The 25,143-nt window shown below is 45.4% G+C and overlaps 1 protein-coding gene and 1 long non-coding RNA gene across 3 annotated transcripts in view; one reads left to right on the forward strand and one right to left on the reverse strand.

Annotated features, from left to right (window-relative positions):
- Positions 1-2,089: 2,089 nt before the first annotated feature.
- The window catches only part of LOC134965989 (sarcoplasmic reticulum histidine-rich calcium-binding protein-like), a 43,841-nt gene continuing 20,787 nt past the window's right edge, over positions 2,090-25,143 (forward strand). Inside the window, exon 1 of one of the 2 annotated variants that reach the window (XM_063942436.1) lies at positions 2,090-3,121. In XM_063942436.1, the coding sequence (XP_063798506.1) occupies positions 2,395-3,121 (727 nt within the window). In that variant the 5' untranslated portion in view covers positions 2,090-2,394. The remainder of the gene's footprint in view (positions 3,122-25,143) is intronic. The other variant, XM_063942437.1, reaches the window with a different exon arrangement.
- On the reverse strand, positions 9,959-17,866 carry LOC134965990 (uncharacterized). Its single transcript, XR_010188563.1, has 3 exons — positions 17,810-17,866; positions 11,020-11,375; positions 9,959-10,299 (listed from the first exon to the last, which is right to left on the reverse strand). It is a non-coding gene; the product is annotated as an uncharacterized LOC134965990 (long non-coding RNA).

Consider the following 25,143-nt stretch of genomic DNA (forward strand, 5'->3'; position numbering starts at 1 on the left):
CCACACTTGCGGCTGCTTTGGGTCTGACTCAGAATGTAGCCGTAGTTACCTAACCTCCCTCATTCTGCAGGAGACTCCCTGAAATAGTAGCAATCTCCCTCACTCCCTGCATAGACCAGCAATCTCCCTGATTATACCTTACCACCATTATATAGCTCTTACATTTGGGGAACAAAAATAAATCAGAGATATAGACATTCAAATGGGATCATCAGGGCCATTCCCCTGCATTTGGTTATAAGGCACAATGATCCCTATGGCTACATGCGTTTTAAATAAGGTTACTCATGGCCACTTACATTTCACACAATACCGAACAAATCCTGCAAATTATCAGAGTCTTTTCTTCAACACGTAGATCTTACTAACTCTGGGGTTCATTTACATTAGGATGTAAGTCATTTTCATGACACGCCTCTCAGATATAGCCGCACACGTCCCGCGCTGATAGGTGTTACTTACACAATCTCCCTGAAATGCTTTTTCAATAGTAGGCAAGTATGATCCAGCCGTATGTGTCTGGCAACAGCTTGCATGTAAACTCTTGTTAGGTCCAGCATAATGGTGACATGCAGGGGTTCTTATTTGTAGCTTATGAGCCTACCTAATTATAAAGACGTCTCAAATAATGTCACTATCGTGATGCCACATGACTTTCTGTGACCAATGGGGCAGCCCAATGCCCTGAGATTTACAGAGCGCACAGATCTTATCTCCCAAACATACTTTCCAAATGATTCCTTTTTCCACCCTTAAGAGTTCAATGAGCATTGATGCAGATGTTCACTGTGAGGGTGGGGGATAGGGTCATGGCTAATATATTGTAATTTACTTGCCCCCATTTCACTAGGAATGCAACCTACATTTCTTAGAGTCTATAATAATAATAATAATAATAATAATAATATTTTTTTTATTTTATTTATATGGCACCATAATGTGTCCACAGCACATTGGGGGTCATTCCACCTCGATCGCAAGCTGCAGTTTTTTGCAGCGGTGCGATCGGGTCTGAACTGCGCATGCGCCGCGACCGCAATACGCAGGCGCGTTGCTCCGTGGCGATGGCCATTGTCAGGGAGCGACAGAACTAACGTAGAAAGCGATCGCACCCGCGACCGCAAGAAGATTGACAGGAAGAGGCCGGCCAGAGGCGTCAGCTGACCGCTTTCAGCGAGTGTCCATCCGGACGCAGGCGTGCCCAGCTGTTTCGAGGGAGGGATCCTGATGTCAGCTCCATCCTGGATGATCGCAGCGGGTGAGTAAGTCCTGAGCTGTGCAGAAACTGCTCTCTGCACAAGCGAGCGCAGCTTTGCACAGCGATTCCCCCTCCCCTGTAGGCGGCGACTACCTGGTCGCAGCAGTGCTAAAAGTAGCCTGCTAGCGATCAGGTCGTAATGAGGGTCATAAATAAGAGCAGTGGATACAAACAAAAAAGTTCTTACAAAAGCAGTGCCGCCTGAACCCAGAAGCACTGTGCTGCTGATGACAATGGGGGGAAGGGGGGGTAGGGGGGTAGAGAGGGCCCTGCTCGTGAGAGTAATGGAAATCTATATCCAGTACAATCTTTTATATATATATATATATATATATATATATAGTTAACCATTTAACCATGTGTGTCCTACATTGCCCAAAGTGGTTGTAGTCAGCTTTTTCTTTCCTACTGCAGTTCAAGCAAATTGAACCTTGGTGCATTTATCCGCAGGGATGCTGAAAATGTAATTACTCTCAGTAGTGACCCTGCCCTTGCAAAGCGGATTTAGGGATATGTGCATTCTATACCATACAGCTATACCTGATGTTGCCAGAAATCACTTAGAGACAGGGTGAGGGGACATTAAAACCACAATGCTCCTGTCACAATGAACAGCACTAGCAAAGGCAGATAACTCCTAAGTATAGCTGTCCTACCGAAGCATATCAGACTTACTAGTAACTTGTCTCAGTGCTCCCTTCAGTGACCTTTTGTACAGAGTGGATCACAAATATGGTCATGAAGCCATCATCTCTTTCTATATTAGCGGCACTGGAGTGCTGGAAAAAAAGCCCTTCCTCTGCAGCTATTGGCTGGAAGACAGAGGGTTCCTTTGGTGCATCTGCTGCTATCAATCATTCCAGCCCTATGCATGGGTCTCTTTTTCCCAAGGCACTTTTCTTCTTCACTTTTGCTGTTGTCTGCTGACGTTTTGCTTGTTGTCTCCCGTCCAACATTGCCTTTTATTGGATTAGTTTATTGGGAATGCAAACTGGTCCTTCACACTTAGGATTGAACTGATTCAACCTACTGCAACATTCTTTTACCTTATTACCACCCCCGGAAGCCTACTGAACCAAAGCACACCGTGAGACTGCTGGTGGAAGTATTCATAGACTTGGCTCTTTTGCACTAAGATGGCCTCACAGAAAGTGTGGCTGTTGTGCCTGCTGGTCACGGCCATTTGCTCCTTCCAAGTAAATGTACTGCCTGGAGTTCAAGGGCAGGCCCAAGGAGCAGTGCAAGGTGATGGCGATGACGATGATGATGATGACCACACTCAGGTAGACCATGATGTAGATAATGATGATGATGACCATAAAGATGACGATGATGATGATGATGATGACAATGACGATGATGATGATGACGATGATGATGACAAAGATAATGACGACGACGACGACGATGATGATGATGATGATGACGACAACGATGATGATGATGACGACGATGATGATGACGACAAAGATGATGATGACGACGACGATGATGATGACGACGATGATGATGACGACGATGATGATGACGACGACGAGGATGATAAAGATGATGACGACGACGACGATGATGACGACGATGATGATGATGATGACGACGAGGATGATAAAGATGATGACGACGACGATGATGATGATGACGAAGATGATGATAAAGATGATGATGATGATGAAGATGATGACGACGATGATGACGATGATCAAATTGTAAAAAAACATGAAGATGATGACGATGATGATGATGACGACGACGACGATGACGATGATGATGACGATGATGACGACGATGATGACAAACCCAAAAAGCAGGAAGGTGGCAAAGATGATGATGATGATGATGATGATGATGATGATGATGATGAAGGTAACTAAGACTAAAGTGTTTCATATTTTATAAAATTAATAGGGATCATCTATCAATTATTATTATTATTCACACTAGTGGAAAAGTAGCAACAATATTTTTCTACATTGAACAAAAAAAAAAAAAGAGAAATCTGTGTCAGTAAAGTGTTAATTGTAACGTTGCAGCAATTAGCTCACAAGCTTTATGTAACATATGGCTGCCGGCATGAACAGGATACCTAAACAGATTTGCATTGAGCCTTTATCGCTGTGTGCTATGCCTTCTGCTTTATTAATCACAAAGTCAATGGGACATTGATATGGACTGGACTTGAAGTTCTACTGGAAGGAACTGTTTTACTCCTGGCACACAGTTGGGACACTACAAATGGAGGTTTACACATCTGACTTCTGGGTTCAATTATTTATTAAATCTTTATTTGACAGTAAAAACGATATGTCAGATAAAAAACAGAAAACCAGTTAAAATACATTTCTTTTCACTTCTATCGCTTAGTTTTTCTGGTACAAATGCTACTAATCATTATGTGATGTAAATAGACCATGTACGTTGACCTCTGACGTTGACCAGTATTTATTTCAGTGTTCTGGTGCGTGCCCCCACCCATGCCATGGGCTAAGACGAATGCTGTATTTGTGTGCATACGAATATCAATTCCCATATTGCCCTCTCAGCTAAGAGTATTTTAATTACACTGCTTTGATGAACCAAATGCCATTAATACAGATGCTTCATTTTTCTATGTACATTTTTGACAGTTAATATTAATACACATTATTACATGTTGCCTTTAAAGTGGCCCTGTAGAATTATTATACATTATAATGGGTTCGGTGAGCATCCCGTTTTATGACTCATCTATTTATAAGAGCAAGGTCTGGAGTACCTGATCTGTGGCGGAATGGGCAATTAATTTATTCAATGACATATGTACAAAACACACACACCCTCCATGCCCTGTTCTGCAATAATCTTGTTAAAACCAGACTTGAAATAGAAACTTTGCTGGGTTGCACCGAACAGTGGATTCTCAAAACAATCCTTCAGTTGGAGATCCCATCACTAGATCAGTATTTCCAATTGGGTAATTTCAAGGTTGCTCAATAGGAACAAAGACGTCAAACTCACTGTCCAGGTCCCAGAGAGAATCTCAGATCCCGTCCATTTCAATATTGCAGAAAACTAACCGTTTAGTCTTATAGCTTCAGTAATGAAGGGGTTAATGTGCTGATGGCATCCAGTCTACAGATCTACACTATTCATACTTCATTAAGAGCTACTCTGTCTGTCTCCTCATTGCATGTCAAGTTCCTCCCAATATTATTTGCTCCACCACTTCCCTGTCCGAGGAACATAGCTAAAACTACTAAACTATAGCAACATAACAACATAACTCCATACTTAGAAACACACATAGTAAAATGGATGGCAGGAAAGTAATAGATCAATCGGAGTATTGCATCAGATCAGACATTTAAATGTTGCACTTACAATTTGCAGCTCAATGAAATGTTAACACCCCGCCCACACCCCCCCTTCTCGCCACCCCTGACGGAGAATGGGTTAACCCTTGTGCAGCTTGTATTTCTGTGTGCTTATTATAAAATGGTAACGTGGTCTCAGCTCTGTGCAGCTGCTGGAAGATATCTCACTTTCCGTTTTAATAAATGCTTTAACTAAACAACATTTTTGTCCAGCCTTATTGATTGTGGTGTCTGCAGTGAGCCCAGAAATTCACAGGTTTAGTGCTTTTGCCGTTACTTTTATTGTGACTGCTGTTTGTATACTGCAGCTATATGAGTATTTTTGTTGATTATGCTGGTGAACATGTACTAAGCAGTGATAAAAGTGGAGAAATTGCCAATGGCAACCAATCAGCTGCTCGGTATACTTCTATACTATGCAAATTATAAATGTTACGTCAGTGCTAATTGGTTGTCATGGGCAACTTCTCCCCCTAATTCTCAAAAACCAAAGTGCTAACTGCTGCATCATGGCTGTCATTTGTGGGTCCCCTCCCTGGGTCAGTGATGGACTGTGCTTGATAAATGTGAATTGCATCATGAAGGCAACACAAAATGCTGCAGCAGAAAATAGAAACACGATGAAATAATTGTGGACATGAAGGGGGGAGTCAACTGCTCCCCAAAATCTGAGTATCTTTAAGAAATTTCTGGAGAGCCCGCAAGTATATTCTGATGCTAATTCATACAGAGTATCATAGCAGGTCCAAAATGAAACTTGGGCCCTCTGAGTAAAATGGTGCGGCGGCCATTTTAGCTCATAACATTAAGGCTTAAGACCTTTATATTTCTATAATAAGACGATAAAGCAGCATATGTTAAGTTATATAATTATGCTGGCATTTAGGATATTTTATGTCTGCAAATCGCTTTGGCGATACATGCTTTTCAAATGCGCCATGTGTCCGATTAGCTGCATGTTACTGCTAACACTTCTCCCTTGCAGGTCTTGTAAGAAAATAGTTAAGTAGGTAGATGAAAATCAGGGCTGGATCTAGACTTTGTGGCGCCCCGGGTGAGAAAATAGGGGTGTGGCTTCACGGAGAAGGGGCGTGGTCAGTTATGCCCCCAGCTGAGTTGTGCCCCCTAGTTGCGCCGTGCCCCCAGTTCTGTGCCCCCTGTAGAGTTGTGTCCCCTAGTTGCGCCGCTTAAAAAATATAAAAATAAAAATGAATACCTACAATCCCCGCTCCTGCTTCCCGACCGCTGCTGCCCTCCGTGTCTGGCCGCCAGCGCCGCTCCTCTGATCTATGGGAGAGACGCCATGACATCTCTCCCATAGCACTGCATAGAAACGAGGTCAATTATGACCCCTAGTGTCTATGTGCCGCTCCGCTCCCACAAAGCAGTGCAGTCTCGATGACTTGTGCGTACCGCACAGCACTGCACCTACCGAGCACCAGGGGGCACCAGTAGCGGATCTTGCCATGGCGGCAGCGCCCTCCGGATGGCGGTGGCGCCCTTCAGAAGGCGGCGCCCCGGGCAAAAATCCTGCGTGCCCGTAGCAAGATCCGCTACTGATGAAAATACAGATAGAAAGGATTACTTTATATTCATTAGTGAAGGAGTTGGGGGTACAGTTTGGGACATGATTGATCCCCTTTTAGATCTATCAAAGCTTGGAGAGAAATAAACTACCAACCAATCAGCTCCTGTCATTTATCAAGAACAACTCGGACAGGGGCCGATTGGTTGGTCCTTCATCTCTCTTAGGTCTGATAAATTTCCCCCAGTATTTTTATTAGAATGCCACAAAACCCTCCTTGACATCGTCCCAGCTATGGTAGGAGCTGATTGGTTGGTAGTTTATCTCTCTCCATTTTGTCTCTTGCCATGCTTTGATACATACCCCCCTCAATCTGGCACTTTTGTCATACAACGTGTACTGTTTTAAATAAACTTAAGGGGGGTACACACGTAGAGATGTGTGCTTAAATTCTAAGCAATCTGACTAGAATGCTTAGAAGTTAAGCAGACATTGCTCCGTGTGTTTAGCCCATAGCGATAGCGATGCACGGTCCCGCGTGTCGCTATTGCTGACTGTAGACTGGCCTGTGAGTATGTCACTTCACAGATGTCCCTTTTCTGAATCTATAAGCTATGTTATTTTAGATGTCAATAATATTTAAATACACAAAAGAAAGTTTTGCTTAAATGTTTCTCTTTAATGAGGTAAAAATAATAATAAGAAAATACAGAACTAAAAGATGATATGAAATAATAGATGTATGTGACAGAACAAGGCACAGGAAACAGGCCACACCCATTTTGTGCACCTTCTCCAATATGTAGGTTTTTGTTGGAGAAAAGCATCCCCTCATCAGACGGAAATATGGCAGCTGTAATTCTATTGGCTAGAGGCGCTCAGAAGATGCTTGTGCTAGGTTGCACGGAATAGCAGGTTCGCAGGTTGAAGTTCTAATTACAATAAGCTTTTGTTCCACAAAACACAACCCAGATTTACACAGTACCTTCACAAACATGCCTCACCATACAGCGTGGAATGTAGGACCCCACTTACTTCACCAGCTTTTGGTGCATATAGGCAGTTTAAGGCATGCATTGAGCTGACTAGGGCCCTCATGGTTCTTTCGCAATACCACAAATATCGCAGATGGACGCTTTTCGCCCATTTGCGCATGTGCGAAGTCCGCAACGTGCATGCGCGGGCTTCTGCATTGCAATCACATTCCTGAAAGATGCAATCGCAAATTGATTGACAGCAGCGGGCGTCGATGCGGCATTAGGGATGAGTGGTCTGGACAAAGCAGACGTGTCCAGACTGTTTTAGGGGTGGCCGCGTGACATCACATGCGGCCGCTGCAAAGCCTGGCTGAGTATGCGGGGAGTCAACCATAATTTCTGGTTCTGCAATGCGATCGCAATTGATTGCTGCGCATCCCCCAGCATGCGATCGTCAGCAGTAGCAGAATCTGCAACTGAAGCTGAATAAGGTCCTATGGGCCCTATTCAGCATCAGTCACAGTTTCTGCAATCAAGGCAGACACCAGTGGTGCAAGAAGAAATATTTTCTTAGTGGTACTGAAATATGGGCGTGGTCATGTGGTGTGAGGGGGCGTGGCCACATGGCACAAGTGGGAGTGGCTACATGACACTAGTGGCGTGGCGACACTACAAAGCCCCTTTTCTTTGCACTCTGGAGGCAAGGCTAGAAATATATAGTACTGCCTCCAGTATAATAGAAATATATATATATATAATAATGCCCCCAGTATAATAAATATATATAGTAATGCCCCCAATGTAATAACAATATATAATAATGCCTCCATTATAACAGGAATGTATAGTGTAGTAGTGTCCCTGGTATAATAGAAATATATAGTAGTGTCCACATTACAATAGAAATCTGTAGTAATAATACCCCATAATAATAGACATATATAGTAGTGTCCACATTATATTAGAAATGAATGCTCCCAGCAAGAGACGCTGCGGGAAAGTGCAATCAGGCTCCTCTCTTCACGCCAGCCACAGCCGCCAGAGGAGGAAGTGTGATGTGGCGTCATGACATCACCGTTGCGCTCCTAGTAACCCTGACAAACTGGGAGGTGCTGTCATGCTGCCAAGCACCATGGTCTTGTTACTTTGTGGCGCATTATAATTGTGGTAATGGTGGTCGCGGGTGCAAAGTGTGTGGCAGGTGGTACTGAGTACCCGCTGCCATATTCTTAAGCGTACTCCGTACCCGAACGTACCCGCATACTTGCACCACTGGCAGACACTGTGGGGTAAATTTACTAAGATGGGAGGTCTATTTAAGATGGGATGTTGCCCATAGCAACCAATCAGATTCTACTTCTCATTTATCTAGCACCTACTAGAAGATAATACCTGGAATCTGATTGGTTGCTGTGGGTAACATCCCATCTTATATAAAACTCCCATCTTAGTAAATTTACCCCTGTGAATGAAAAATCTCAGCTGGGGGCAGCCCAGCGCACAGCAAGGCCATCCATCGTGAGAAGGTCCGCCCCGCCATATGATCGGCACCATTTATTTTTTTGGGAGCGACTGCGTGTGATCTCACATAGTCACACCGAAAATGGTGTCGATCCGCCCCCATTTCAACCATTTCGCCCTCGCAAAGCCTTGTTGTAGTCCTGCGAACACCTCAGAATGGAAAAATCGGCGTAATGCGATTGCATCGTGATTGTATCGCTATTGCTATGCGACCTGAATGAGGACCTATATGCAATGTTAAGGATGAAGGGGTACGTTAGGAATGTACTCGCTATATTTATATCCCATAGTATAGATAATAGAACAGGACCAGACATCACATAATGAAATTTAGCCACTTTTAGCGGTCTATTCATGAAGCAGTGATAAGAGTGGAGAAGTGAGCCTGTCGAGAAGTTGCCCATGGCAGCCAATCAGCTGCTCCGTACAATTGTATAGTATGCAAATTATAAATGTTACTTCAAAGCTGATTGGTTGCCATGGGCAACTTCTCCACTGGCTCACTTCTCCACACTTTTCACTGCTTCATGAATAGACACCCGTATATAACACGTCAGTCCCTCTAGATCAGAGGTTCTCAAACTCGGTCCTCAGGACCCCACACAGTGCATGTTTTGCAGGTAACCCAGTAGGTGCACAGGTTTATTAATTACTCACTGACACATTGTAAAAGGTCCACAGGTGGAGTTAATTATTTCACTTGCGATTCTGTGAGGAGACCTGCAAAACATGCACTGTGTGGGGTCCTGAGGACCGAGTTTGAGAACCTGTGCTCTAGATCACAGGTTCTCAAACTCGGTCCTCAGGACCCCACACAGTGCATGTTTTGCAGGTCTCCTCACAGAATCACCAGTGAAATAATTAGCTCCACCTGTGGACCTTTTAAAATGTGTCAGTGAGTAATTAATACACCTGTGCACCTGCTGGGTTACCTGCAAAACATGCACTGTGTGGGGTCCTGAGGACCGAGTTTGAGAACCTCTGCTCTAGATTGAAGAGACTGAAATGTGTTGGAAATGTGTGTATACAGGCTTGAGGTTATAGCAGAGTTTTTGATCACCAGCGGATGCCTTACAACCATACTTGCCTACCTGACCCTCTCCATGAGGGAGAAAATGCTCTGTTCCTGGACTTTCCTGGTAATGTATGATTGCCATCACCTGTGGTGAAACACCTTTCTTATCCATTAACTAGCTCACCACAGGTGGTGGCAATCATACATTACCAGGAAAGTCCAGGAACAGAGTATTTTCTCCCTCATGGAGAGGGTCAGGTAGGCAAGTATGCTTACAACTATGAATGAACAGCCCAGTAACTTAACCAGTGGAGTGGTTTTATTGAAGATGAAGCAGGTACAGCCGTACTTACTATACACACTGGTAGATGGAGCCAGCTTAAGTGGACCAGGGTTTCATACAGTTTACCGGCCGGGGAGTGTATGTGGGTACCGGGTAGCGGTGCAGTATGCTGGAACAGCGGTTATATTGCATGTAAACATGTAAGTGAAGACTACTGTCTCCCACTGTGGCACTCTCTCACAGTCCCAAGATGGCGCTGCACCTGTTTAGTAGTAGCCTCAGTGGCCATCTTGGTACAGAGGATGAAGATTCCCTGCAGGAACATCAACATGTAGTCTGTGCAGTAGCTCAGTCACTTTTTCGTAGCAACCTGAAAAGGAAACAAGATTAAACATATAAGAAAACATCAACATATCAAGTGACTCTGATCCATTCTTCTTGATATATCAGAAAGAGGACTGCTGTAATTTCTGTTTCTGGATGTCTTCCTCACTTGTTACCTTTAAATCTTGCAAAGTCCCTTTGCCTGCCGTGGACTTCCACTCATACCAGTCAGATTTTGACTGCTGCTGGATCTCTTAAGGCTAACTAAATGCATACCTCCCAACATGACCCTCTCCAGGAGGGACACAATACTCTGCTCCTGGACTTACCTCTTAATGTATGGTTGCCCTCACCTGTGCTGAAACACCTTTCTTATCCATTAACCTGTTCAAAACAGGTGTCAGCAATCATACATTAAGAGAAAAGTCCAGGAGCAGAGCATTTTGTCCCTCCTGGAGAGGGTCATGTTGGGAGGTATGTAAATCACACTTGCCTACCTGACCCTCTCCATGAGGGAGAAAATGCTCTGTTCCTGGACTTTCCTGGTAATGTATGATTGCCATCACCTGTGGTGAAACACCTTTCTTATCAATTACCTAGCTCACCACAGGTGATGGCAATCATACATTACCAGGAAAGTCCAGGAACAGAGCATTTTCTCCCTCATGGAGAGGGTCAGGTAGGCAAGTATGATGTAAATGCAATATTTGCAAATTCTTCAATATATCTCTTAGGTAGTTTCCCGATATTTGATCTTGCAGACAACCTTTTCTGTGGTTGAACTTCCATGTTGGTAACTTCTGGTTCAGATATATCTCCAGTTGCTGGCATGATCAGATACACATAGTTGTTCGGCATTTTAAATTCCAATATTTCTGTGACTTGCACTGTTTCTTTGAATATGACATCTCTAGACTTGACAAGCTTTTTGGTACTTGGATTCCATAATCTGTAACCTTTGCTTTCATGGCAGTGGCCAAGCAAGATGCATGTCAGTGATTTTGAATCCAGCTTGCATCTCCTGTCTTTTGGTATGTGCACGCAGGCCGTACTTCCAAAAGGTCTGAGATGTTGCACTTGGCTTTCTCTTTGACCACACTTCAATTATGTCCTTTTGGGTAACTGTAGGAAAACAGTTTTTGAGATAAACTGCTGTGGACTGGACATGGCTTCCACCCAAACCTGTTCATCCTTTAGCATACATCTTGATCTACTGTACAGTTTGCTTGTTCACTGACACCATTTTGCTCATAAGGATAAGGAGACATACACACTGTTGATATGTAGATATATACTGGGGGAGACAGGCACACCTACAGTGTGAAGTAAAGGGAGCAAAACTGAGCACAAAGGGGAGGAGGAGCACAGGTCAGCCAGATATAATCAGAGGCTTACCAGCGTGGTTAGCAGCGGGGTCCAACTCTTTATTATAGAGAGGCCTCTTCATTCTCTACTGTCCCAACGACCCCCCCCCCCCCCCCCTCGCCCACTTGAACCTAAAAATGTGTCGGCCTGCTTCCTGCTGTGATCCCCTCTGTGCCCGCCCACAAGAAAGCCGTACAGCAGCCCTGCTGAGTACCAACAGCATCACCCTTCCACAGGGTGTTGACGTAAGCATCCGTGCCACCTTTGCGTTTGAATGCGACAGCAGTATTGCACCTAGCCACCCGCCACTCCTCCTCTGCCCCAGTATCGGGGCCTCTCTCATGTTTGGTGTTAGCGAGCTGCCCCCTTGCCCCTTCTGATGCCCCTGACAGATGCCATTGTGGTGTCGACATTAGTCATTTTGACATTGTCATTGACAACCCTTTGACTACATCCCGTGCTGGAGGTTAGTGTCTCCATTCTAAAGCAGCCGTGTGTTCAGATGCCTGGGAATTTGTGACAGCTCCACTTATCTAGACTAATAGCGCCAACATGGCACAGGACCATTGATGATGGTCAGGCCGCTATGAAAGCAGCCACATACTGGGACAAGATCCCAATGGTCAGGAATTTGCATATTCATATCAGCCAATTAATCTAAATACACATTGTGTACTTGCTCAGAATGCAGCCGTTCTTGTCTGCAGGACTTGGTGATGGACCACCATTGCTAGGCCTGGTCTGTTTACTATATGCAGCTGCTGTGATTGGCAGGGGCAGCTGCACTGGTCACTCTGCGGGGAAGATACAAGAAGTGTAGTAGTGCCTCACGGGACATGTGGCATTAAAGTAGTCATCAGAGATTTCATTTCTGACTGTTATAGCCATTGGAGCTGGGCATCTGCATTTTGCAGAGAAGTCCAATGATACACTAATGACAGTGTATAATAAATGGTCAGTAAAATACAGTATAATGTCTACTGGGCATTGCATATAATACATTAGAATGGTTTCTGTGTAGTGATGTGCACCGGAAATTTTTCGGGTTTTGTGTTTTGGTTTTGGATTCGGTTCCGCGGCCGTGTTTTGGATTCGGACGCGATTTGGCAAAACCTCCTTGAAAATTTTTTGTCGGATTCGGGTGTGTTTTGGATTCGGGTGTTTTTTTACAAAAAACCCTCAAAAACAGCTTAAATCATAGAATGTGGGGGTCATTTTGATCCCATAGTATTATTAACCTCAATAACCATAATTTACACTCATTTTCAGTCTATTCTGAACACCTCACACCTCACAATATTATTTTTAGTCCTAAAATTTGCACCGAGGTCACTGGATGGCTAAGCTAAGCGACACAAGTGGCCGACACAAACACCTGGCCCATCTAGGAGTGGCACTGCAGTGTCAGGCAGGATGGCACTTCAAAAAAATAGTCTCCAAACAGCACATGATGCAAAGAAAAAAAGAGGCGCACCAAGGTTGCTGTGTGACTAAGCTAAGCGACACAAGTGGCCGACACAAACACCTGGCCCATCTAGGAGTGGCATTGCAGTGTCAGACAGGATGGCACTTCAAAAAAATAGTCCCCAAACAGCACATGACGCAAAGAAAAAAAGAGGCGCAATGAGGTAGCTGTGTGACTAAGCTAAGCGACCCAAGTGGCCGACACAAACACCTGGCCTATCTTGGAGTGGCACTGCAGTGTCAGACAGGTTGGCACTTCAAAAAATAGTCCCCAAACAGCACATGATGCAAAGAAAAAAAGAGGCGCACCAAGGTCGCTGTGTGACTAAGCTAAGCGACACAAGTGGCCGACACAAACACCTGGCCCATCTAGGAGTGGCACTGCAGTGTCAGAAAGGATGGCACTACAAAAAAATAGTCCCCAAACAGCACATGATGCAAAGAAAAAAAGAGGCGCAATGAGGTAGCTGTGTGACTAAGCTAAGCGACCCAAGTGGCCGACGCAAACACCTGGCCCATCTAGGAGTGGCACTGCAGTGTCAGACAGGATGGCACTTTAAAAAATAGTCTCCAAACAGCACATGATGCAAAGAAAAAAAGAGGCGCAATGAGGTAGCTGTGTGACTAAGCTAAGCGACCCAAGTGGCCGACACAAACACCTGGCCCATCTAGGAGTGGCACTGCAGTGTCAGACAGGATGGCACTTCAAAAAAATAGTCCCCAAACAGCACATGATGCAAAGAAAAAAAGAGGCGCAATGAGGTAGCTGTGTGACTAAGCTAAGCGACCCAAGTGGCCGACACAAACACCTGGCCCATCTAGGAGTGGCACTGCAGTGTCAGACAGGATGGCACTTCAAAAAATAGTCCCCAAACAGCACATGATGCAAAGAAAAAAAGAGGCGCACCAAGGTCGCTGTGTGACTAAGCTAAGCGACACAAGTGGCCGACACAAACACCTGGCCCATCTAGGAGTGGCACTGCAGTTTTCTAGCGAGAGGATGAGTGCTTCCATCCTCATGTGAATCTGAACCACTAGCCATGAACATAGGCCAGGGCCTCAGCCGTTCCTTGCCACTCCGTGCCGTAAATGGCATATTGGCAAGTTTACGCTTCTCATCAGACGCTTTCAATTTTGATTTTTGGGTCATTTTACTGAACTTTTGTTTTTGGGATTTTACATGCTGTCTACTATGACATTGGGCATCGGCCTTTGCAGACGACGTTGATGGCATTTCATCGTCTCGGCCATGACTAGTGGCAGCTGCTTCAGCACGATGTGGAAGTGGATCTTGATCTTTCCCTATTTTAACCCCCAACATTTTTGTTCTCCATTTTTTAATGTGTGGAATTATATGCCAGTATCAATAGCAATGGCCTACTACTATATATACTGCGCACAACTGAAATGCACCACAGGTATGGATGGATAGTATACTTGAAGACACAGAGGTAGGTAGAGCAGTGGCCTTCCGTACCGTACTGCTATATATACTGGTGGTCACTGTCAGCAAACTGCAAAACTAAAATGCACCACAGGTATAGAATCTTGATGGATAGTATACTTGACGACACAGAGGTAGGTAGAGCAGTGGCCTTCCGTACCGTACTGCTATATATACTGGTGGTCACTGTCAGCAAACTGCAAAACTAAAATACACCACAGGTATAGAATCTAGATGGATAGTATACTTGACGACACAGAGGTAGGTAGAGCAGTGGCCTTCCGTACCGTACTGCTATATATACTGGTGGTCACTGTCAGCAAACTGCAAAACTAAAATGCACCACAGGTATAGAATCTAGATGGATAGTATACTTGACGACACAGAGGTAGGTAGAGCAGTGGCCTTCCGTACCGTACTGCTATATATACTGGTGGTCGCTGTCAGCAAACTGCAAAACTAAAATGCACCACAGGTATAGAATCTAGATGGATAGTATACTTGACGACACAGAGGTAGGTAGAGCAGTGGCCTTCCGTACCGTACTGCTATATATACTGGTGGTCACTGTCAGCAAACTGCAAAACTAAAATGCACCACAGGTATAGAATCTAGATGGATAGTATACTTGACGACACAGAGGTAGGTAGAGCAGCGGCCTTCCATTCCGTACTGCTATATATACTGGTGGTCACTGTCAGCAAAACTCTGCACTGTACTCCTCCTATATAATACTGCTGGTCCCCAGTCCCCACAATAAAGCAGTGTGAGCACAGATATATGCAGCACACTGAGCACAGATATGGAGCGTTTTTCAGGCAGACAACGTATAATACTGGTGGTCACTGGTCAGCAAAACTCTGCACTGTACTCCTCCTATATAATACTGCTGGTCCCCAGTCCCCACAATAAAGCAGTGTGAGCACAGATATATGCAGCACACTGAGCACAGATATGGAGCGTTTTTCAGGCAGACAACGTATAATACTGGTGGTCACTGGTCAGCAAAACTCTGCACTGTACTCCTCCTATATAATACTGCTGGTCCCCAGTCCCCACAATAAAGCAGTGTGAGCACAGATATATGCAGCACACTGAGCACAGATATGGAGCGTTTTTCAGACAGAGAACGGATAAAACTGGTGGTCACTGATCAGCAAAACTCTGCACTGTACTCCTCCTATATAATACAGCTGCTCCCCAGTACCCACAATTAAGCAATAAGCACAAATATTTGCATCAAAATTAATAAACGGAGACGACGCCAGCCACGTCCTCTCCCTAACATTTCTAATGCACGAGTGAAAATGGCGGCAACGCGCGGCTGCTTATATAAAATCCGAATCTCGCGAGAATCCGACAGCGGGATGATGACGTTCGGGCGCGCTCGGGTTAACCGAGCCATACGGGAGAATCCGAGTATGCCTCGGACCCGTGTAAAATGGGTGAAGTTCGGGGGGGTTCGGTTTCCGAGGAACCGAACCCGCTCATCACTATTTCTGTGCACTGTAGAGGTAACTAGAATGTTTCTTGTACGATACAGTGGTGACTGGAATATTCTCTGTATTGTATAACAGTCACCAGTTTGCGGACACCACAATGAGGAGTACATTTACTAAAGCTTCTAAAACAGAGAATTGGTGATGTTGTCCATAGCAACCAATCGGATTCTGTCTATCATTTTCTAAAAGGCAATAGAGAAATCATAGACAGCTTCTTATTGGTTGCTAAGGGAAACATCACCAATTCTCTGTTTTGGAAGCTTTAGCAAATTTACCCCTAAGCGTGGCTCTCTGCTCTGTGCTGGCAGAGTTGGAAAAGGTACAACAAATAATTGCCACGCCCCCCCCCCCCCCTTTCCCCCCAAAATACCTGGGCCCAGACAGGCTCTCTACTGTCCTGGGAACAAACTCCGTAATGTTTCGCTTTCTGGATCTTGGTGCATTCTGGTACATCACTGCCCCATGGCACACTATGGGCATACCTCCCAACATGACCCTCTCCAGGAGGGACAGAATGCTCTGCTCCTAGATTTCCTTCTTAATTTTTGATTGGCATCACCTGTGGTGAAACACCTTTCTTATCCATTACCCTGTTCAACACAGGTGCCGGCAATCATAAATTAAAAGAAAAGTGCAGGAGCAGAGCATTGTGTCCTTCCTGGAGAGGGTCATGTTGGAAGGTATGCTATGGGGACTGCAATCTCCGATATCCTCTGCAGACCACTTTTCTGCAATACAGTATTGTGGCAAACATCGGCAGTTTTAGGAGGTTTGAGCACATTTTTGAGGTTAGTGCATCCGCCCCATATTTGGTTAGATATTATTCTGTAAAATACAGAAAAAGGCGCCCAGAAGCGTGCACAGCAGCCTCTATTGGTGGTTGGTAATCCTGCTACAAACCCCTTCCCTGTGACCATACCTCCCAACATTGAATCATGTGGAAGAGGGACATCAGCACGGCGAAGCCGTGTTCAATTTCGAAAAGGAGGCGTGGCCTGTGAAAATGGGCGTGGCTTCACATGATCGCCATGATTGTGAGCCACGCCCCCTTTTAGTCACTGAGGGTTTATGCCCAGTGCTCTCTGAGCTGCTGGCATGCCCCCTCTCCTGTCTTCAGTGAATAGCAGAGCAGCAGTGACAGGAGCCTCCCAACTGCCCCCCCCACTGTGGGACACTGCTGCCCGCGGGTGGGAGAGCGGGACAGGCCCCAAAAAACTGGACTGTCCTGTGAAAATTTGGACAGTTGGGAGGTATGCCTGTGACCAAATGTGCAAGGACTGAGAAGCCCATGTTTAGTGTCCATGCACACTGTAATACGGATTGCTGCGTCCTAATACAACACTCACTATCGTAAATTACACCAGCCCTTTTGCAGGCGCAGTGTCTCCGAGTATGGCCTCCTATAACTGCGTCTGTGCATCTGTGTATGCAGCCGCTTGCATTGACACACTATGCAACCCTCTAGCTGAAGGGACCATTTTTGCATTTCTAGCCGCCTCCCGGTCACCGCCCAGGTACGCTCATCACTTTTCCACCCTTCTGATACCGTCCATCTCTATGGCAGCAGCACCATTGTGTGTACACACGGTATAACCCATGTACTATACACGGTTTTACAAATTTTTGTGCAAACGCAATTGCAAAAAGGCGCTCGTCTGCGCGCATATTGGGGATTGCGTGCAACTTAGAATCAGGCCCTGGAAGCGTAAAATCAGGGCCCATTGATTTACATTAGGGAATGATATAAATGATCTAAAAGCGTAAAGACACCAGGGAGTTACATATATGCAAATGAAATATTTTGCATCCTGACGAAGCCACCTGCATCAGAGTAGGGTTAGGGACAGTGTGATGGGCAAGCTCTGGATGTTAGATCGCTTTGCGCCAGATAACATGTTTCTAATAATAGATAACCCTGAAGAGAGGCTCATTTTACCCTGCCCCGACCCTGTCAGTAACACCCGCCCCTCAGCAGCATTCATCACCCCACACCTCCCCAGCAGTTCCTCTTCAGCTGACTTTTACCATTGTACCACTTGTAGATGATCCACTGACTGCTGGAGGCTCTCCAGAACACTCTAAAGGTTCACATAGTGTCATGCGATGAGGTGGCATATAACACTGATTACTGACCCGGCGGCTTCAGTGCCAATACAGCCTGTTCCTGCGTAGCCATAAACGCAGCTACTGAGACCCTTACTGCTACATCACGTTACAAACCCACAGTGTACAGGGATTCATTGGTTCTCATAGTACAGGTCCTGTTCCAAATGAAACTGGGGTTTAAAAATAATAATAATGCTATGGAGAGGTCGGGTGCTGCTTCAGAGCTTTCTGCATTCAGTCGTATGGCTGGAAGTCAGTTTCTAATTAGTTCTTCACAGCGCCTGTAATTAGCCGGGATTGGAAACAGATCTCTGCTGCTGTGTGTTCACTCCCACCAATCGACATCATTGGAAGATTGAGACCTGGACCATGTCCCCCGTTGTTACAACACATTGGACCCCATCTAAGGAGGGATCCTTACAAACCGTGGAAAATCTTTTGCACCACCAACCAAGGGACTGCCATCTGCGGACGCAGATCCGCTTAAACGCCTGGAAAGACACTGGTGGTAACTATTATTCACGGCTGTGACCTATATGAGCCCACGCGGGACTTAGGGGACTGTTTAATGAAACAGGTCCATTGAAATTTGCCTTATCTTCACTCTTATGCAAGTGGGAGGAGCTCTTTCTCTTCATCTACCAATCTATTTTATTGGTTTTTAGAAAATGTGTATTTTAGATTATTTTAAGTATTGCTCCTACTAATACTATAAATTGTGTTATTGATGTGACCTACCTTTCTCATTTGATGACCTTCAAGCGCTACATTTTCCCTTTTGCTTGTATCATATTTGGGGTCTGACCAACCCCTTGTGTTTAGCTGCTGTGTTGAACCTCCCCATTCAGCGCCAGGAACAAATCACCCTTGGGTGTTTTCCCCCTTTTTTGCATTTCTCAGTGGCTTCATGCTGACTCCCAGCCGACGGTGTTGGCAGCATTGTCTGTTTAGTATGGGTCCCTTCTTTTAATTTTGGGCTGTGCCGCAGCCACACATTCACAACTGCCAGTGGTGGCATCTAAAGACTCACCAGGCGGTTCTACAGCATCTACAGATGCTGACAGCGGGCAGCTCATTCATACGCACGGCTACAGGGAAGAGCTTTGTAGCGGAATTTGCATAAAGTCACAGGCGGGCGTGGTCTGTCCAGCTCTGAGTCATTGGGCTAGATGCATCATCGCAGTGGCGTAAGTTCACCCCAGTCGCCCGTAGGCATGATAAATGTTGGTGCCCCCCTACATATATACACACACACACCATACGTAGCTATCTGGCATTCAGGGTAAACAGTAGCAGCGTGCTCAGGTGTTTTCCCAATAGTAATATAGATACACAAGCAAAGTGGACGGCACTCCAAGTCAGTCATCACTATAAAATAGACATCAGCATACCTTTTATAGCACAACCGCAGTACTCCCTCACCCACCAGTGGGTCCCAATGGAGATGCTTTGGCGCAGTGGTGTACCAGCACGGCACTCCAGGATTTAATTCAAAGCTTTTTTTATAGAAAATGAATAAATGGTACAAGCATAATATATTTGTTATGTAGCTCACAGTCTTTGTGGAATCCTCAACAATGGACTAGCTCTCTCTACTCAGCCCTGATGACGGGGTCCGCAGAGGGCCGGAAACGTTGGCATTAATGAGGATTCCACAAAGACTGTGAGCTACATAACAAATATATTATGCTTGTACCATTTATTCATTTTCTATAAAAAAAGCTATGAATTAAATCCTGGAGTGCCGTGCTTTCAGCCAGCTCATGCAGCTGCCTGTACTGGATCTATGCAATTACAGTAAAGGCACCCAGGTAGAAGTCATTCTATATCTCAGAGTGCTGGATTTCTTGTGTATATATATATATATATATATATATATATATATATATATGCGTTTGTGTGTTTTTAAATGAAAGAGGCGTGTGTTTTTTTAAGTGAAAGAAGTGTGTGTTTTTAATTGAAATAGGCGTTTATGTGTTTTTAAGTGAAAGAGACGCTTGTGTGAGAGAGAGGCGTGTGTGTGGTTTTAAGTGAAAGGCGTTTGTGTGTTTTATATAACACACAAACGCCTGTCACTTAAAACCACACACACACATGCCTCTCTCTCACACAAGCGCCTCTTTCACTTAAAAACACATAAACGCCTATTTCAATTAAAAACACACACTTCTTTCACTTAAAAACACACGCCTCTTTCATTTAAAAACACACAAACACCTATTTCACTTAAACACAAACGCGCACCTCTCACACATGCCTCTTTCTCACAGACACATACATGCCTCCTTCACTTAAAAACACACAAATGCCTTACACACACACACACACACACACACACACAAATCTTTCATTTAAACACACACACCTCTCTCACACACACATGCCTCTCACACACACACGCCTCTCACAAGCTTCCTTCACTTAAACACACACACACACACCTCACTTACACACATGCCTCTCACTTACAAAAGCCTCCTACACTTAAACACACACACCTCACTTACACACACACACACACACACACACACACACACACACACACACACACACACACACATCACTTAAAAACATGCACACACAAAACAGAGCTGCCAACATTTATTAAATACCCCCCAGCATCCCCCCTCCCACTACTAACACCCCCTAGTGCAGCTTGAGGCAAGTGCTGCCAGTGCCTACCTGCTGCTAGCCCAACGGAGGAACAGAGATGAACAGAGAGCTTCACTGAGGGAGGAGATGCGCTCTGTCTGGAGCTCCCCCTAGCTGCAGCCAGAGTCAGCTCTGTATATACAACGAGGAGGCAGCTTCCGTGTCACTGGCACAGCTCCTCCGCAGCGAACGATTTAGGCTGCAGAAGATAATGGAGGAGATGTGCCCCCTGGAGGTCAGGAGCCCGGCGGCAGCCGACTCCACTGCCTCCCACAGTTCCGCCACTGCATCATCGCTTGTAAAGTGATAAAATGGAGAGTGAAAAAGTGCCAGCCAATCAGCTCATAACTGCCATGTCACAGGTGGGCGTGGCCTGTCCAGCTCTGAGTCATTATCTCATTCATTGACTATTGCAATTCCCTCCTTGCTGGTGTGCCTCTAACCAGACGTTCAGCAATACAATCTGTTGTGAACGTAGCATTACAATTAGAGATGAGCGGGTTCGGTTTCTCTGAATCCGAACCCGCCAGAACTTCATGTTTTTTTTCACGGGTCCGAGCGACTCGGATCTTCCCGCCTTGCTCGGTTAACCCGAGCGCGCCCGAACGTCATCATGACGCTGTCGGATTCTCGCGAGGCTCGGATTCTATCGCGAGACTCGGATTCTATATAAGGAGCCCGCGTCGCCGCCATTTTCACACGTGCATTGAGATTGATAGGGAGAGGACGTGGCTGGCGTCCTCTCCGTTTAGAATTAGAATAGATTAGAGAGACACTTGATTTACTAATTTTGGGGAGCATTAGGAGTACTCAGTAGTGTACAGTGCAGAGTTTTGCTGATAGTGACCAGTGACCACCACTTTTATTTATAATCCGTTCTCTGCCTGAAAAAAGCGATACACAGCACACAGTGACTCAGTCACATACCATATCTGTGTGCACTGCTCAGGCTCAGGCCAGTGTGCTGCATCATCTATTATCTATATATAATATTATATATATCTGTCTGACTGCTCAGCTCACACAGCTTATAATTGTGGGGGAGACTGGGGAGCACTACTGCAGTGCCAGTTATAGGTTATAGCAGGAGCCAGGAGTACATAATATATTATATAGTGAGTGACCACCAGACACACAGTGCAGTTTATTTAATATATCCGTTCTCTGCCTGAAAAAAGCGATACACACAGTGACTCAGTCAGTCACATACCATATCTGTGTGCACTGCTCAGGCTCAGGCCAGTGTGCTGCATCATCTATATATATATTATATATCTGTCTGACTGCTCAGCTCACACAGCTTATAATTGTGGGGGAGACTGGGGAGCACTACTGCAGTGCCAGTTATAGGTTATAGCAGGAGCCAGGAGTACATAATATTATATTAAAATTAAACAGTGCACACTTTTGCTGCAGGAGTGCCACTGCCAGTGTGACTAGTGACCAGTGACCTGACCACCAGTATATAATATTAGTAGTATACTATCTCTTTATCAACCAGTCTATATTAGCAGCAGACACAGTACAGTGCGGTAGTTCACGGCTGTGGCTACCTCTGTGTCGGCACTCGGCAGCCCGTCCATAATTGTATATACCACCTAACCGTGGTTTTTTTTTCTTTCTTTATACATACATACTAGTTACGAGTATACTATCTCTTTATCAACCAGTCTATATATTAGCAGCAGACACAGTACAGTGCGGTAGTTCACGGCTGTGGCTACCTCTGTGTCGGCACTCGGCAGCCCGTCCATAATTGTATACTAGTATCCAATCCATCCATCTCCATTGTTTACCTGAGGTGCCTTTTAGTTGTGCCTATTAAAATATGGAGAACAAAAATGTTGAGGTTCCAAAATTAGGGAAAGATCAAGATCCACTTCCACCTCGTGCTGAAGCTGCTGCCACTAGTCATGGCCGAGACGATGAAATGCCAGCAACGTCGTCTGCCAAGGCCGATGCCCAATGTCATAGTACAGAGCATGTCAAATCCAAAACACCAAATATCAGTAAAAAGCCTCTTTTTTTCTTTGCGTCATGTGCTGTTTGGGGAGGGTTTTTTGGAAGGGACATCCTGCGTGACACTGCAGTGCCACTCCTAGATGGGCCCGGTGTTTGTGTCGGCCACTAGGGTCGCTAATCTTACTCACACAGCTACCTCATTGCGCCTCTTTTTTTCTTTGCGTCATGTGCTGTTTGGGGAGGGTTTTTTGGAAGGGACATCCTGCGTGACACTGCAGTGCCACTCCTAGATGGGCCCGGTGTTTGTGTCGGCCACTAGGGTCGCTTATCTTACTCACACAGCGACCTCGGTGCAAATTTTAGGACTAAAAATAATATTGTGAGGTGTGAGGTATTCAGAATAGACTGAAAATGAGTGTAAATTATGTTTTTTGAGGTTAATAATACTTTGGGATCAAAATGACCCCCAAATTCTATGATTTAAGCTGTTTTTTAGTGTTTTTTGAAAAAAACACCCGAATCCAAAACACACCCGAATCCGACAAAAAAAATTCGGTGAGGTTTTGCCAAAACGCGGTCGAACCCAAAACACGGCCGCGGAACCGAACCCAAAACCAAAACACAAAACCCGAAAAATTTCAGGCGCTCATCTCTAATTACAATACCTTCACCTACAGCTGCTGCTCTCCTCAATCCATACATCGATTGCCTGTTTTAACTAAATATATTGTAACATATTTCTAAAGGTAGGTACACAATAGGCGATACGCTTCATGCACTGGCGTTTCTATAATGGGTGCAGTGTGTGCGGTGCACACTGGCCCCTGAGTCCAGAGGGGGAAACCCACCGCACACACTGCAACCATTTGTAAAATACTTACCCCTCCGAAGTCCAGCGCCGGCATCCGCAGCGCCGCTAGAACACAGTGAAAATGGCCCAGTGGCCATTTTCACGGCGTTCTGCGCATGCGCAGTAGAGAGATCTCAGGGAAAATGGCCGCCGCGCCATTTTCCCGGAGATCTGCGCATGCGCAGTAGAGTCTGAGCCCTCTAGTGCTCAGACTCTACGGCGTCCGGACAGAGAGGAGGGGGCCCGACGTAGGAGGCTGAACACGGGCCTCCTCCTCTCTTAAAATGCCCCTGGCTTCATGAGCTATATCGCATAGTATTTCCTCCCGGGCCGCCTACATAGCACATACACACTGTGCCATATCGCACAGTGACGTCATGCCGCGGCCAGCGCGAACATGCGGCTTCTGATGAAGGTGCATACACACTAGAGATGAGCGGGTTCGGTTTCTCTGAATCCGAACCCGCCAGAACTTCATGGTTTTTTTCACGGGTCCGAGCAGACTCGGATCTTCCCGCCTTGCTCGGTTAACCCGAGCGCGCCCGAACGTCATCATGACGCTGTCGGATTCTCGCGAGACTCGGATTCTATATAAGGAGCCGCGCGTCGCCGCCATTTTCACACGTGCATTGAGATTGATAGGGAGAGGACGTGGCTGGCGTCCTCTCCATTTAGATTATAAGAGACTGAGAGAGATTTACTGGAGCTGACTAGGAGGAGTACTGTTACTGTAGAAGTGTAGAGACTGAGTGGAGAGAGTTTACTAGTGAGGACAGTGCAGTTTACTTTATAATCCGTTCTCTGCCTGAAAAAAGCGATACACAGCACACAGTGACTCAGTCACATACCATATCTGTGTGCACTGCTCAGGCTCAGGCCAGTGTGCTGCATCATCTATTATCTATATATAATATTATATATATCTGTCTGACTGCTCAGCTCACACAGCTTATAATTGTGGGGGAGACTGGGGAGCACTACTGCAGTGCCAGTTATAGGTTATAGCAGGAGCCAGGAGTACATAATATATTATATAGTGAGTGACCACCAGACACACAGTGCAGTTTATTTAATATATCCGTTCTCTGCCTGAAAAAAGCGATACACACAGTGACTCAGTCAGTCACATACCATATCTGTGTGCACTGTGCAGTGCACTGCTCAGGCTCAGGCCAGTGTGCTGCATCATCTATATATATTATATATCTGTCTGACTGCTCAGCTCACACAGCTTATAATTGTGGGGGAGACTGGGGAGCACTACTGCAGTGCCAGTTATAGGTTATAGCAGGAGCCAGGAGTACATATTATATTAAAATTAAACAGTGCACACTTTTGCTGCAGGAGTGCCACTGCCAGTGTGACTGACCAGTGACCTGACCACACTGACCACCAGTATAGTTAGTAGTATACTTATATTGTGATTGCCTGAAAAAGTTAAACACTCGTCGTGTGACTTCACTTGTGTGTTTTTTTTTTTTTTATTCTATAAAAATAAAACTCATTCTGCTGACAGACAGTGTCCAGCAGGTCCGTCATTATATA

The sequence above is a fragment of the Pseudophryne corroboree genome, chromosome 10 (genome assembly GCF_028390025.1).
Source record: "Pseudophryne corroboree isolate aPseCor3 chromosome 10, aPseCor3.hap2, whole genome shotgun sequence".
NCBI lineage: Eukaryota > Metazoa > Chordata > Amphibia > Anura > Myobatrachidae > Pseudophryne > Pseudophryne corroboree.